We start from the raw sequence: 17265 nt of genomic DNA on the forward strand, positions 1-17265 counted from the left end.
TTTAGCATTTGTTAGTATTTACTTCTGAACATTAGAAAACAACAGTAAACATCTTTTATAATGCGTCAGTCAGATATATATTCATAAGCATTTGGAATTGTTCAGCTGTGTGCATGAAGATATTTTCATTGATTTCACACAGACACACGCTGTCTGTCTGTCTGTCTGTTTGTCTATCTTTCTTTCTATCAATCTGACTAAATTCCTTTTTTTATCCTTTAATTTTGTCAGTTTTTCTTGTAACCACATTTATTTAGTTATGTTAATATTTTCACCTCACAAAACAGTTTGTTTCGTGTTTTTATAAGCAATAATTATATAGTGATCACTTGTACGTCCTTGTGCGCAAATGCTGTAACATTAAAGCAAATTTAAACAAACAATGATAAGTAGTTAATACCGCATATATAACATTGTAACAACAGTGAAGTTACTCTCATCCACACTGGCCATCCTTTACAATGCAGGGCGTTGAACAGCACAAATATCAGTCACATGATGAAGGGGGCGGAGCTCTCGTAGCCATGAGCCAATAGCAGCGCACGTCAACCCCAGGTCAACCCCAGCTCTGTAGATCTGGGAATAGAGCGTGAATAACGGTACTCCACAATATTTACTGAAATGTTTCATCGTAACACCAGCTTCGGACATCCATGGCGCATATAAATAAACCATTAAGCAGCCAATACTGACCTTTCCGTCTATAGATAGGGACGAGCACTTCAGCACTGCGAGCTATTATTCAGTCTTAAGATGGCCTGGATCTGGAAGGTAAGTCGAGCAGCTGAGTATTTGTCTCGCTGTATATCCAGTAATGTAAGGATGCGCATTAACGTGCTGCTCAGATTGCATTCGCAATGTTAGTATTTTCAAATCAGTGTGCAAAGCGAAACGGAGCATTCTGCTAATAGCTTGGTTCTTTTGTAATGAATGTAACGGTGTGGTAGAAGCTTCATGTCTTTAACATTGTTCAAGTGTGACACGTGTGATCACTCAGTTTGCTTACACTTTGCAACCAGATTTATTTTTATGTATCCTGGTTTATGCAATGATAAGACTGCATCCAAACATGTCGATGACGATGTCTGAGTCTGCAAAGACCTTTCGTTGTAATAAAGTTATTAGTAATAAAGTTATTAGTTTTAATGTAATATGCACTTTATTACAACCAGTGATGTATATTTATATTTTTTATATCCTCCTTGAGGTTTCACAACCTTCTATGCAGAACATTTTTTTTTGATGAATCATTCTGTCTACTGTGATGGGAAAAAAGGAAAGTAAAAGCTTCAGGACAGATTGCATTTTCAAACTTGCTTAAATTTCTGGCCTTGTGTCAATTGAAGAAAATTTTATTTTATAATTTTTTTGCAATTTTTTTTTTTTTTTAATTTTCTGACATGGGCAGTAAGTTATAAAAAAGGAGAAAGAACATATAAAAAATTAAGATAAAATAAATAGCTGATACACAGCTTTTGCCTGATTTGTAGTTTGGATGCGTTAACGCAGTCTGCAGATTTGCAGCAGTCGGAAACCTTTGTAGTGATAGGTACAGGCTCCAATTTTAACTTAAGATTCAGATTCCATCCAGTCTGAAGATATTAAAATTGTTTGATATTTTGTGCTGATTTTAGAACACAAATAATGTTGACTAGCAAGAGTTACTGCTTGAGACTAGCATGTTACTGCTTGAGTAGTCTTGTAGTGTGATCCTCAGTCTATGATGCTTATTAAAGTTGTGTAGTGTATATCATGCTTAAATCACAACATTGTCACACTTCTAATTTCCTTTATATATCATCTTAGTTCTTGTAGTATTTGAAAAATGTTAACACTTTATATGTCTTTCTCTTGTTTTTTTCAGCTAGTGTTGTTCAACAATGTATATTAAAGCTTAAGTGTGTATTGTTTTTGTAGCCATTGGAAGGTTGATTTGTGCTATCAAAACTTTGCTTGAGCATCCTGTCGGGGAATATACAGTTAAAACCCAAGGACCAGGTGTATTGAATGAAGATTAGGAGTCAGAGATGCAATGAATTGAAGAACAGTTTACTAAAGAAAATAGTTTGCGGTTTCATCGGCAGAAGCCAGCTTCAATACTCGTGATGGAGTTCGTAGGCTGCTCTCTTACATGCTTGAAACACCAGTAATTATACTCTAACAGAGGCCACTAATTATGTCAATACATAGGTAAGCAAGATTCTGGTTGGTCGAAACCGATAAATTCAGAAAAATTCAGAAACAAATATATGTATTATGAAGGTCAGGATGTCTCCAGGATTCCACTCCTTCTATCCCAACCGGCCTGACAAAATCATCTTCAGTTGCTTTTCCACAGAGCTGCAAAACAATGATTGTTTTTAGACAAATTTCCTGAACACAGCCTTTCTCGTCAACTGGTCAGAGACACAGATAGGCTTTGTTCCGCATGAGACACAGATAGGCCTTGTTCTGCACCCAAAATCATGCTATTAGTTTAAAGACAATAGCTGAACATTCATTGAGCCAAATGTTTCTAAAAATGGTAACAAATGATTTCCATTATGCTATGTTTACACGACAACAATGTAGTCAAAACCTGAAAACTTTTTCCCTTGTGTTTTTAAAGAGTTTCATGTTTACACAACAACGTTTTCAAACCGATTTGCATAAACACATATACGTGAAAACAGCCAAAAACACTGTATTATGTATGCCAGGCCAGTAGTTGGCGCTGTCACCTTGTTAATAAACCATACCTGTAGGAAAGTGACGATTATGTGTTGTATATGATGCGTCTCTCCTGTTGCTTTTAATATTGGTGAAGTAAATCCACACATTGCTGAAGAAGCGTTAGCAAACTCTAAAACAGCAACAACAGTACCGCGGACCATTGTTGTTTATGTTTGTTTATGCTTCCCATTAAAATCAACATGTATTGCGCATGTCTACATCCCTAACACATACTATGGACGCTAATGATGTCAACGTTTTCAAAGATTCCCTTTTGTGGCATTTACATGGAAACAATAATAGTGCCGTTTTCAAAAACTTGCACTTTGAAACCCCAAATTGTCGTGTAAAAGAAACGATTCCTGTTTTTGGCTGAAAACGTTCTTGTGTAAATAGTCACTTGAGCTTGATTTGGCATGCCACGAATACACTACAAAGTGGAAATCCACACTGGTTGCGATCAGCATGGAATGGGACAGCAAAAAATTAGAATGGTTGGGCCAAACTGCTCATTGCTTAACTGTTCCATTATGTGCTGATTGATGATTTTGGGGGTGGAACTATCTTTATAGTTTTGTTGGGTAACACTATGGCTACAGAAACCACATTTCAGTTTTAGGGAAACGGCTGTGTATAATATCTACATTTCTTCATTTAGCGGACGCTTTTATCCAAAGTGACTTTCAAAGCATTCAGGCTAACATTTTTTATCTAATATGTGCTCCCTGGGAATCGAACCGACAACCTTGTGCTGCTAACGCAATGCTCTACCACTTGAGCCACAGGAACACTATTGTGCAGACTATGCATAACCTTCTATATTGTGTGTTTAAAACGTTTTGATTTTGTAAATATTCACAGTGAATGCAAACCGTATTTAACAATAATGTTTAAATAAAACAGCAATTGTATAAATAAAACAGCTGTATGGAAGGGATGCAAAGGGTTGTTCAACATCTTTGTTCAACAAGTAACAATTTTAATTTAAATTACAATGCTTGCATGCCATTCATTGAAACTGAAGACATATAATCAGGAGATTCCTGTGTGGCTGTAAATAGCCTCAGTTGGCTGCACTGTCTGATAAAAAGGTGCCTTTGTCAGCACTTTATCATTACCCTTAATCTATACGCCTGCATCAGATGGCAATCAGCAAACAGAGAAGAGCAACAGATTAACTATTTAAAGTTGTTCATATAAAATACATGTTCCTGTTTAAGTGGACGTGAAGTATTGGAGTTCTACTGGAATTCCTTGAATTGTCTTTAAGCGCATTGCTTTACTTCTGGACAGTTTGGACGGTTTTGTGATGGTAATGTAATCTTCAAGAGCTGGTCAGAGTGCGGTGTGGCACTGAGAGCCTCTTTGTAATGGCTGAGAATTAGTTCCAGCGTTGTCCACTTCACAGGGCCACAGTGGTCATTTTGGCCTGCACTCAGCCTTCTGCATGCATATTTCACTCGTTGTAAAAAGACCTGTAACTGTTACCTTAAAGAGCTACAGTATTTCTGTTTGATCAAAACATTTAATTTAGATTTGATGGTGTGACTTAATGTATTTAGGTTGATACATAATATTTTTTATATGTTAGGAAGCACAATTTATAAAAAAAATATATATATAAAAACTATTTTTCTGTTACGAATTATTCCTAAGACAGTAATATATAACTATTAAAATAAAATATTTCAAATACTTGATTATTTTATTTTATTTGAATTACAATAATTTCAACTATTAATTAAATCAAGTATAATAAATCACAGTCTTTTGTGATTTGATATGCATAGTAAACCATATTGGAATTTTAGTTTTAGTTGAGAAGTTATCTACTAAATTATCTTCTAGTGTAGGGTAGAGGTCTTCACGGGTCCAAACATTCGTGCCCGAACCTGAAAGAGACCCGTAATGTACTACACCGAACCGACCCGGACCCGTCTAATATTTCAAAAGCTGGACCCGGACCCGTGTAGATCCGAGAAATGCCTACCCGGACCCGACCCAGACCCGTCTATTATTTGAAAGCTGGATCCGCACCCGTCGGGAAGACACAGACCCGACTGGACCCGATTGTCACATATTCCAATTTAAATTGCTTTTACAAATCAATAAACATGTTGCGAAAAAAAAAACCTATATCTTAATTTAAGGAGCCGTAGTCTGTGATGCATTATAATCACATTAAGGAGTACCTGACTGCCTGTGATGCATTATAATCCTCAGACAAGAAAGTTATCCATGTTATTCCACTCGTTATTCCAAGTCCAAGCTTAATCCACTCATTATTTCAGCTTCAAAGTTCCACTTGATGTCACGGTGACGGATGACAAATGCAACTGTGCACATGTACATTCTGACTCGAGTTAACTCGCATAATAACTTCGACTGTTTTTGAACTATAATAACGAACGCTCCTTCAGTGCCATGGCCGCTTACGCTATCATCTCTGTGCTCTCTGCTCTGCGTCGAGTCTGAATCTGACCACTAAAACTTTAAGATTAAACGGTTTATTTATATTAGTATAAAAATGGGAGAAAATGTAAAGCGCGGTTTGTCCCTCACTGGTTGCCATAGAAACATGATACGTGCTCGAGACTGAACATGAGTGTTAGCTGGATCATCCTAAAATATGATTTAACGCAATTTGAGCGTCATAGAAAACATTCATGTGACAGTACACCTCCGATTTGGTTGCTGATTTGAAATATATTAAATATGAGTGTGTCAAGTCTGCAAGCATTATTACCGTGCGGGCACTTGCATTCGGCGCGCTCTGCTTCTAAAGGCAGAGAGAGAGAGAGAGATCGCTGTTTTTTTTTTTTGCTCACTCTGTTCTTTTCCTAATTTTACAAGTTGCAAGTTACAAAAGACACAGGCAGTGTCTGATCACGGCCAGGTGTTCTCCGAGTTCGATGACTCCGATCGCACGGGTATTACACACAATGTTAAACAGACCCGGGACCCGAAGTAATAGATTCGGACCCGACCCGGACCCGGCTGACCATTTAAAATTTAGACCTTGACCCATACGTGTCCCGGGTCGGGTCCCGGGTCGACGGGTCTCGGGTGCACTGTGAAGACCTCTAGTGTAGGGTAGTGTAATAAGAAAATTAATATTAGATTGTCAATCTCTCTAAAAGTTTACTTTGTGTTTATTCTGATGAATTTGCTTGTAATGACCTATTGATCTTAATAGATTATGTACCGTAGAAAAAAAAATTGTAATGTGTGTTTTAAATGGGAAGAATGTCTCAAATGGATAGTTATGACTAAAAGAAAGACAATCTGGGTGCTACAATTGCAAATATGCTAAACATTTGAGAAAGTATTAAAGACCCAACGAATCTAAATTCAGAGATTATCAGTAAGATCATGAGAAACAGACAGTTTGGATGGGATTACACACAATTCTATTAGGCTAATTTTAAGAGGTTTAACTTTGGAGTGGTCCAACAGTCAAACATAAGCATTTTGCGTATTTTTATTGACATAAACACAATAAGAGAGAAATGCAACTCGGAGTTATTCAGCATAGCAAACTTTAATTTATTTTTAAATATAGGCTTGCATGGTATTAGTCTAATTAGCCAATTTAAATGAGCTTTCTCTGCACACATTGCATTCTGACTAATCCAGCTTCGCTCACACACACATACTGACTTCACATTTGGAGAATCATACATCTTAATGCCTCTAAGATGCTAAGATTTCTTCTTTTTTTAACGTCTTTTATGCTTGTCACTGCTGAATTTATTCAATCAAAAATATAGTAAAATTTTTTTTAACATGCCCCCATGTCTATGTCACTGTGTGGGAAGATTTGCATAACGCTACCCAAATGTTCATGCAGAGAAGGCGTAACTTTTATTTTCGCTTTTGCCGCTGGTGCCATGTCGAGGAGAAACTGCCCTTTTCGTTGTGAAAGCAAAACTACTTAGTTTGGCCTTCGATTAGAGGACACAACTAGAAATCAGTGGTTAAGTTGTATTTACAACACTGTTCCGGAACAGTTCAACTCAAATATGTGTTCAATGCATTTTTACGCAGGATGAGGACTGTTTCCTTTGAGAGTAGCCTACAACAGCGGTTCTCAATTCCAGTCCTCGCGACCCCCTGCTCTGCATATTTTTCATGTCTCTCTTTGTTAACACACCTGATTCAGACAAACAGCTCCTTAGAAGTGAGTTCCATGCATGAACTGTGTTCTGATTGACATGGTCTCTACACGGTGTTCATTGCTCCCTACTCCCCGAGCAGGGGAAATCTGTTTAAGTTTCAGATTTGTGCTGCACAACGTCTTCACACACGGACAAGTGTGACATACCTCTGTAAATAAATATAATTTAAATTCACATCTCGCACACTTGCACAATACAATGGAACATATACGTTCGCTTCGAACTGGTAGCATGGCCGAATATCCTGTGATGTCAATGATACAACGTGATGTTTTATTAACAAATTTCGTGAGGAGCACGTGCAGATAATCAACGTAGCCAATTCACTATCAATAACCGCACCATCCACCCAACCACCTCGAGAGAGAACCATGTGCAGATAATCAACGCGGCCTCATTCACCATCAGTAATCAAATCATCTATCCAACTCTCCAACGAGAGAGAACCACTATAAATAGTCATAGCAGCCTTACCTTCATTCTACTGTATATAGTTTTTCAGCATCCCTCCACCAGTGACTATTCACTGTCGACCCATTCCGGGGAGGAGCACTCAATCTTCGGGCCGATGTCAAGCTCAGAGTCCTCTTCCTGGGCGAACTCGTGAAACCGGTGTCTGTTTCTATAAAGTAGGGCAGTTCCATATTTGCAAGGACAGATCTGGTGCTTGATGATTCAAACGTGAGTTTTGAGCAGATCACAAATGCGGACGGATTATGTTTATTTTTTTTACGCAGCGTGATATGCAGTGCAACGTGTAATAAGACAGTTTAAGTCATTATAATCCGTATTTATTTCCACACTGGATTCAACAAATGCCATATTTGTAATGGGTTTTTATTGTTTTTGTCTTTCCGTGCTGGGAAACACGTCATCATCACAGTTTGGTGAGGGTCGTAACATTTCAATCACATGCTTGAGGCATTTGTCTAATCACAATGCACTAGATAGCTGGCCAATCAGAAGACACTTCGATTTTCAGACCGATGAGCTTTGTAAAAAACGTTGTGTTTCAGAAGGTGGGCCATAGATGAGAAACAATGTACAGTATGTGGAAAATGTTTTTTTTTTAACCTTAAACAGCATAAACACATTTCATTATACCAAATACACAAAATAATGTTCTTTTTAGCAACATCATATGACCCCTTTAAATATAATTTTGTTAACAGGATAAATGTCTTCACTGTCAATTTTGATAATTTGCCAGGGTCAGAAATGAACATTTCCATTAAGGTTGACCCGCTCCCTTGTATTGCTTTTTCAGTCATCAGGGCAATTTTTATAATTACCTTATTAATTTTATGTGTATTGTCTGTAACACCAAATACTTAATTTAACCAATTACTTAATTTAACCAGTTACTTACAGTCAAAATATTTTAAACTGTTACCAGTAATAACCAACTTTATATGAATGATACATTTTAGAAACAGGAACTCGCTGACTAATCTAAGCACCTCTGATTGGCCATTGCATTCATAAGCTCAACAGAAATGTGTGTGATTGGTTATAATGCTCTACGCTGCAAAAAAAAAAGAAACAACAACAACATAAAGCAATCTGATGGAATGTACACAATCTACTATCTATCTATAAGTATGCTGGCTCTGAATAACTATACTGCTTATCCTGTCCCAAATCTAGGTTGTTATACATGGAAAATGGATATTTTCTATAAATATATATATATATTTAAATGTCTTTCTTTTTTAAACCATTGTAACATCAGGTGTCACAATACAAAGGATGAGTAAATAAAGACCCGTTTTAATTTTTGGCTGAAGTACTTTCTATAATAGCCCTGGTTTAGAGACGTGGCACATGCAACACTTGAAAGCACGTTTTGCTCTTTAATGAAGCCAAGCTTAAAAGGTTACAGGTAAGACGGATTTGCAAGCACTTTACACATTAACCTTCCAACAAGACGATTTCCCCTTTATTAAATCCAATTTGGTCCTTGTTCCATTCGGATGTCCAACAAGGAGACTCTGTTGTCTGGATCAGCCTTGGTTGGGAGGCGGAGAAAGACAGCTAGGTCAGGAAGTGAATAACATCTCATTTGACTAGTAATCTGGCTTTGAATGGTAACAGTGTTGATGTGGGTAAGTAGCTTAGCAGGAATGTGAGGAGGCCAGGGAGAGATATTGTGGGCAGAGATATTGCTTGTGTGGCTGTTTGAGGATTTACACTTCTGATCCATTTGCACAAAACAGATGTGAATCAAGCCTGAATTTTGTTTGGCTTTCTTTAATGAAGTAGAATTTCAAATGGAAGATTTTGGATTTTGTTTTGCAGATGTGGTGTTATGGTTAACTGTATTGCAGGTCATTCTTATTGTTTTATAAGATGCTTTTTTAAAATAATAATGTATTTAAAAAATTACACTATAAAGTGAACTGTTTATCCATTTTAGATATTTCTTCTCATCAGTTGCTTGATTCAGTTAATCAGCACAGAATTAATCAACAATTACCCTCTAATATACAGTACAGTCAAATATTACGTTTAGGGCCCTATGAAACGTTTTTTTTTTTCTTCACCATATGTTTTATTGTTACATAGTTCTGTGTTTTAGCATGTGTAATTATTTAAATGCATAAAAACAACTTAATTAGTTAAAAAAAATCTTAAAATAGCCTTATGTGTAATGTTTTTTCCCTTCAGAAATTCTGTGTATTTACATTTTTCTGGTTATAAAATGAAGGCATAAAACATTCATTTAATTTATCTTTTAATTATTTAAAATTAAGCAAACTTAATTTTTTGGTAAACAAAGGGGATTTACTATTAAAAATAAAACATGGAAGAAATGTTGTGTGATTAATCCTTAAACAATTATATTCGTTTCATTTTAATAGTAGTAGTAACTTGGTGGGCTATGTACATTCTGCTGAACAATAGTAATAGATTTCTGGCAAATACTTTTATTTTGACGGGTTTACCTTTACAGTTCTGTGTATGTGATACTACAGTCTATGATGTGATATATGACGCTAGTTTTACTCAGATCAAACGGTCAAATGCTCATAAAGTGCAGTTCTTGAGATGTTCTTCATGTGTTTACGTCTTCATTTAGTGAGAGGAAAGATGCTAAAATCACGCGCGCTTCTTTAAGGCCGGCGACACACTGGATGCGTGGCGCAAGCGTCTCAGCCGCGTGTTTTTAATTTGGCTCCCATGTTAACAGGTTAGAGCTTGCAGACTGCCTGCGTGAGACGCGCGTCTCAGGCGCGGCTCGAGCCGCGCGGAAAACGCGTGCATGCTAGAAATAGAACCGACGCCTATTTTTCACGCGACACGCTAGCGTGTTTAAAGCGTTTCCAGGCAAAATATAATAGGAAAATATGTTTATATGTCATTTTGTACACAAATACATATTAATTCATGACATTTTGATGTTTGAAAGTCTATAGGTTGACATAAATTCAGATATAAATGATATTTAAAAAATAAATAAATAATTATCGATTTTCAAATATTGCACCTGTCAAACATAGTATATTTTGCCGTCAAAACTGTTGACGGTGTCCTTTATCAGTAGGCGTAGTTGTAGGTGTGTAAAAAAAAGTTGATGTTGTCATGAAGACAAGATCCTGGTCTGTTGGCGGTCTCCCTCTATGTCACCTACAGCAGCAGCAGCGCACCAGCGCCGCGTCAGGCACGCTTCTGGTGTGTAAAGACACAGAAAACTCGAGGCAGCCGCCACGCTTCTGGCACGCAGCAGAGACGCCACGCAGCCAGTGTGTCACCGGCCTAATAGACGAAGACGCGCTTCTGCTCCATTCATTAACACAGACACGCAGAACATGCAGGATTCATATTTATAAAGACTTTTTCGGCTTAATATTTACAGATACTAGTCCATATCGCGATTTGATGTAAGCGCAATGACCTACTTTTGATTAATTCATTCAAAATTTGACAAATTCCATGACATACCACATTAAACTGTAAATTCCGTTTTTATGACTGGATTCCGCGATTCCGTCCGCGTTTTCTGCATCGCAGAAATCATAGGGCCCTACAGTAGACATCTGCCTGCTGTTCACCCTACGCCTTAAAACCGAAGTATCTCCATATAATGGAGCCAGTTGTCCTTTTTTTAGACTAGTTCTGTACATGCGAGGTGAGGGGGGGGGGGGGGGGGGGGAATCAAGGAGGTGGGGGGGTGAGCGAGCGGGGGCGAGCACAGCACAGAGAAGGCAAACTATTAAGAATTAAATATAAACAATATATCGATATATACGATATGTCAAAATCCATATCGTGTTTAAAAAATCTCTATATATTTTAAATATCAAGATATCGCCCACCCCTAGCTGGGCTTTTAGATCCCAAAAATGTGTTCATTTGTACTAAATCAATGTTATTTTAAAATCAAATCTAGAGATCAGTATTTTGATGAAGTTAATTGTTGCCTCAACATTTGCTCTAATAAGCGGTGTAATTAAAGTAATCAAGTCTTCTGATTCATAGTAAGGCAAGCACCAAAGGATCTAGGGCTGTACAGTAGCTATCGAATATTTTAGTAATCAAGTATTCTACCAAAAATTCCATTGATTAATCGAGTAATCGGATAAAATGCTGAATTAAAGTGCAATATTAATTATGCAAGAGAAAATAAGACTCCTGGGTCTCTTAAAATGAACAACTAAGTTTCCTTTTTTAGAATATTTTTTATTTATTTTTTAAATGCATAGAATGCAATGCATTCATCAAAAATATAATTTAATTACCCATTGTTTCTCTGTCTGTACTTGTACTATGAAAAATGACAAAGTTGATGGATGAATTAAGTCCATTTAAGTGCCATTCAGTTGGGGCTTTAAATAAGGCATTTTCTGAGATGCACATTAAACCTTTAACACATAAAACATTTATTTAATGTAACTTTTAATTATTGAAAATTAAGCAAACTTAACTTTTTGGTAAACAAAGGGGATTTACTATTAAAAATAAAACATGGAAGAAATGTTGTGTGATTAAACCTTAAAAAAATTTTTTTTTTTTTTTTTTTTTTGTAGTAGGCCATGTACATTCTGCTGAACAATAGTAATACATATCTGGCAAATAATTGTCTTTAAACCAGACTTTTATTTTGACGAGTTGACGTACCTTTACAGTTCTGTGTATGTGATGTGACGCTAGTTTTACTCAAATCAAACAGTCAAATGCTCATGAAGTGACTCCCAGAGCAGTTCTGGAGATCTTCATGTGTCCACGTCCTTATTTAGTGAGACAGCAGACGCTGAAATTACCGCGAGTGTCATGCGCGCTTCAGTGTGTGTAAATAAACGGAGACGCGCTTCTGCGCCATTCATTAACACAGATACGCAGAACATGCAGGATTCATATTTAAATAGACTGTTCCGGCTTAATATTTACAGATATTAGTCCATGTCGTGATTTGATGTAAGTGCAATGATCTATTTTTGATTAATTCAAAATTTGGCAAATTCCGTGCCATTCCGCGTTAAACTGTAAATTCCGTTTTTATGACTGGATTCCACGATTCCCTCCACGTTTTCTGCATTGCGGAAATCATAGGGCCCTAGTTGTGGTATGCCAGCTCTATCTTGCAGTGGACACACGCCACAACGTTCTCTTTACGTCAAGTCACCTTTATTTATATAGCGCTTTAAATTACATTGCGCCAAAGCAACTGAACAACATTCATTAGGAAAACAGTGTGTCAATAATGCAAAATGATACATCAAAATGGTTCATCATTGAATTCAGTGATGTCATCTCTGTTCAGTTAAATAGTGTCTGTGCATTTATTTGCAACGATTTATTAATTTATGATTTATTAAGTCAATGATATCGCAGTAGATGAAGTGATCCCAACTAAGCACGCTAGAGGCGACAGTGGCAAGGAACCGAAACTCCATCGGTGACAGAATGGAGAAAAAAACCTTGGGAGAAACCAGGCTCAGTTGGGGGGCCAGTTCTCCCCTGACCAGACGAAACCAGTAGTTCAATTCCAGGCTGCAGCAAAGTCAGATTGTGCAGAAGAATCATCTGTTTCCTGTGGTCTTGTCCTGGTGGTACTCTCAGACAAGGTCTTTACAAGGGATCTGTATCTGGGGCTCTAGAAGTCCTGGTCTCCGCTGTCTTTCATGGCAGTAGAGGTCCTTTCTAGGTGCTGATCCACCATCTGGTCTGGATACGTACTGGATCTGGGTGACTGCAGTGACCCTCTGATCTGGATACAGACTGGATCTGGTGGCTACGGTGACCTCGGAATAAAAGAGAAACAGACAAATATTAGTGTAGATGCCATTCTTCTAATGATGTAGCAAGTACATAGGGTGTTATGGGAAGTGTTCCCAGTTCCGGTTTACCTAATTAATGCAGCCTAAAAATCTTTTAACGGATTTGGATATTAAAAGCATATTATGTTATGTGTAAGCCAGGTTAAAGAGATGGGTCTTTAATCTAGATTTAAACTGCAAGAGTGTGTCTGCCTCCCGAACAATGTTAGGTAGGTTATTCCAGAGTTTAGGCGCCAAATAGGAAAAGGATCTGCCGCCCGCAGTTGATTTTGATATTCTAGGTATTATCAAATTGCCTGAGTTTTGAGAACGTAGCGGCCGTAGAGGATTATAATGTAAAAGGAGCTCATTCAAATACTAAGGTGCTAAACCATTCAGGGCTTTATAAGTAATAAGCAATATTTTAAAATCTATACGATGTTTGATAGAGAGCCAGTGCAGTTTTGACAGGACCGGGCTAATATGGTCATACTTCCTGGTTCTAGTAAGAACTCTTGCTGCTGCATTTTGGACTAGCTGTAGTTTGTTTACGAAGCGTGCAGAACAACCACCCAATAAAGCATTACAATAATCTAACCTTGAGGTCATAAATGCATGGATTAACATTTATGCATTTGACATTGAGAGCATAGGCCGTAATTTAGATATATTTTTGAGATGGAAAAATGCAGTTTTACAAATGCTAGAAACGTGGCTTTCTAAGGAAAGATTGCGATCAAATAGCACACCTAGGTTCCTAACTGATGACGGAGAATTGACAGAGCAACCATAAAGTCTTAGACAGTGTTCTAGGTTATTACAAGCAGAGTTTTTAGGTCCTATAATTAACACCTCTGTTTTTTCAGAATTTAGCAGTAAGAAATTACTCGTCATCCAGTTTATATCGACTATGCATTCCATTAGTTTTTCAAATTGGTGCGTTTCACCGGACCGCAAAGAAATATAGAGCTGAGCATCAGCATAACAGTGAAAGCTAACACCATGTTTCCTGATGATATCTCCCAAGGGTAACATATAAAGCGTGAAGAGTAGCGGCCCTAGTACTGAGCCTTGAGGTACTCCATACTGCACTTGTGATCGATATGATACATCTTCATTCACTGCTACGAACTGATGGCGGTCATATAAGTACAATTTAAACCATGCTAATGCACTTCCATTAATGCCAACAAAGTGTTCAAGTCTATGCAAAAGAATGTTGTGGTCAATTGTGTCAAACGCAGTACTAAGATCCAATAAAACTAATAGAGAGATACACCCACGACCAGATGATAAGAGCAGATCATTTGTAACTCTAAGGAGAGCAGTCTCAGTACTATGATACGGTCTAAATCCTGACTGGAAATCCTCACATATACCATTTTCCTCTAAGAAGGAATATAATTGTGAGGATACCACCTTTTCTAGTGTCTTGGACAGAAAAGGGAGATTCGAGATTGGTCTATAATTAACTAGTTCTTTGGGGTCAAGTTGTGGTTTGATGGGAGGCTTAATAACAGCCAGTTTGAAGGTTTTGGGGAAATATCCTAATGACAATGGGGAATTAATAATAGTCAGAAGAGGATCTATGACTTCTGAAAGCACCTCTTTTAGGAGCTTAGATGGTATAGGGTCTAACATACATGTTGTTGGTTTAGATGATTTAACAAGTTTATACAATTCTTCCTCTCCTATAGTAGAGAATGAGTGGAACTGTTCCTCAGGGGGTCTATAGGGTCTATAGGATTCTGTAGCTGACGGCTGAATGGTTGCAATTTTATCTCTCATAGTATCGATTTTAGAAGTAAAGTAGTTCATAAAGTCATTACTGCTGTGGTGTTGGGAAATGTCAACACTTGTTGAGGCTTCATTTTTCGTTAATTTAGCCACTGTATTGAATAAATACCTGGGGTTATGTTTGTTTTCTTCTAAAAGAGAAGAAAAGTAATCGGATCTAGCAGTTTTTAATGCTTTTCTGTAGGATAGGTTACTTTCCTGCCAAGCAATACGAAATACCTCTAGTTTTGTTTTCCTCAAGCTGCGCTCCATTTTTCGGGCTGCTCTCTTTAGGGTGCGAGTATGCTCATTATACCATGGTGTCAATCTGTTTTCCTTAACCTTCCTTAAAGGATCACTTCACCCATTTGCATTTAGCTTTGTATTGTTAGAAACCCAGTCATATATTATAATGATCATGGATTTTTCCTTTATTTTTCCCTGAGATGGGAGAAATAAGGATTTAAGTGTTTTACTTCCTGCTTATTATGACGTAAAAATCGTCATTTTGCGTCATAATAAGCAGGAAGTCAAAATTCATTGAAAAGTGTAGAGACTACACACACTAGCTTATTATTATTCCAGGGGGTGGGACCCACTCACCCTACAGGCCTATTACAGATCAGTGGGTGGGACTAAACTTACAGAAACGAAAATGAAAATCCGCCATCTTGTTTGGAAGCTATGTACCTAAGCTAACAAGCGCTTATGGAGTCAGATTTACGAGAATGGCTGGAGGAACAACTCATGATATGGAAGAAGAGGATTTTCAAAGTCTGTTGCTCGAAACAGATGTTCTTGGCTATCTATACGAGCCACAATATAGCGCAGAGCAGCTGATGCTGATGGAGGAACAGGAGGCGGCGGCTGCAGCCGAGGCCGGAGACCTGCCTGTCGCGTCCGAGGAGCCCGGGCGTGCTCGAGCTGGTGCGGACTGGTGGTGCCTGTGCTCTCGTTGTGCGCCTACGGACACAGAGCTAGAGTCCGTCTGCTGCCAAGAATTTGAAAGATGCCAATTTCTCCTCGAAGAAATGTCTGAGGCAGACAAGGACACGGATGTTTGCGTTGTGAACCATCCTAGTTTCGCCCCGCATATGGACAGAGGCGTCCTGGAGACATATTTCAGAATTGATTTCACGAAATGATTCCCGGTTAATATGTTACGTAACGTCAACTGTAAAATGTTTGTGCAGTACCTTTTTTAATGCACAAAAAGCTTACTGTGGCATTGTTTACTACTTTGGCACGTAAATACCATACATCGCTAACTGTGTCCTCAATGTCTTGGAAGTGGGAGTGGCTTGTGGAGCTGTGCAAATGTGTTGCATTGTGGGAGTTGTGGTTTTCCATACAAATGAGCCCTAAAGTTACTTTCTGTAATAACTCGGTCAAAAAGGCACCAAATTCGAAAATTTTAATAGATTTCGACTACATATATGACCCACTTTCAATGAAGATCAATGTTCCCACGGGTGAAATGCTCCTTTAAGCGTAAAGGAGCAACTGTATTTAAAGTGCTAGAAAAGAGAGTCCATAGTTTCTGTTACATCATCAAGTTGTTCTGAGGTTTTGGATATGCTAAGGAATTTGGATACATCAGGAAAATAACTTAAAAAGCAGTCTTTTGTGGTAGAAGTGATGGTTCTTCCATACTTGTAACAAGAAGTAGAATTTACAATTTTGGCTGCATAATTTCAACACTATCAACATCAATTCCATGTGACAGTATTAAATCTAGAGTATGATTTCGACAATGAGTAGGTCCTGAAACGTGTTGTCTAACCCCAATAGAGTTCAGAATGTCTATAAATGCTGATCCCAATGCATCTTTTTCATTATTAACTATTAAAACTTTATCTGCAGCCAGAACTAACTCAGATGCAAAATCACCAAACTCTTTAATAAAGTCTGTATGGTGCCCTGGGGGCCTGTATACAGTAGCCAGTACAAACATTACAGGGGATTTATCATTAACATTTGTTTCTCTGGATAATGTTATATAAAGCACCATTACTTCAAATGAGTTATACTTGAAGCCTGCCCTCTGAGAAATCCAAAAAAGTTGTTATAAATTGAAGCAACACCTCCCCCTTTGCCTTTTAGACGTGGCTCATGTTTATAACAGTACTTTTGGGGGTGGACTCATTTAAAATAATGTAATCATCAGGTTTTAACCAGGTTTCTGTCAAACAGAGCACATCTATATTATGATCAGTGATCATATTATTTACAAAAAGTGTTTTCGTAGAAAGGGATCTGATATTCAATAAGCCAAGCTTTATCATTTGTTTACCCATATTGCATCTGTTTTTTATTTGTTGAACCTCAATTAAATTGTTAAT

The 17265-nt window shown here is 37.7% G+C and overlaps 1 protein-coding gene across 1 annotated transcript in view; it reads left to right on the plus strand.

Moving 5' to 3' along the window:
* Positions 1–583: 583 nt before the first annotated feature.
* st6galnac3 (ST6 (alpha-N-acetyl-neuraminyl-2,3-beta-galactosyl-1,3)-N-acetylgalactosaminide alpha-2,6-sialyltransferase 3) overlaps positions 584–17265 on the plus strand; it is a 160681-nt gene continuing 143999 nt past the window's right edge. The window contains exon 1 of the mRNA XM_059502341.1: positions 584–771. Within this exon, the coding sequence (XP_059358324.1) occupies positions 754–771 (18 nt within the window). The 5' untranslated portion in view covers positions 584–753. The remainder of the gene's footprint in view (positions 772–17265) is intronic.

This window comes from Carassius carassius, chromosome 20 (assembly GCF_963082965.1).
Source record: "Carassius carassius chromosome 20, fCarCar2.1, whole genome shotgun sequence".
In the NCBI taxonomy this organism is placed as follows: Eukaryota; Metazoa; Chordata; class Actinopteri; order Cypriniformes; family Cyprinidae; genus Carassius; species Carassius carassius.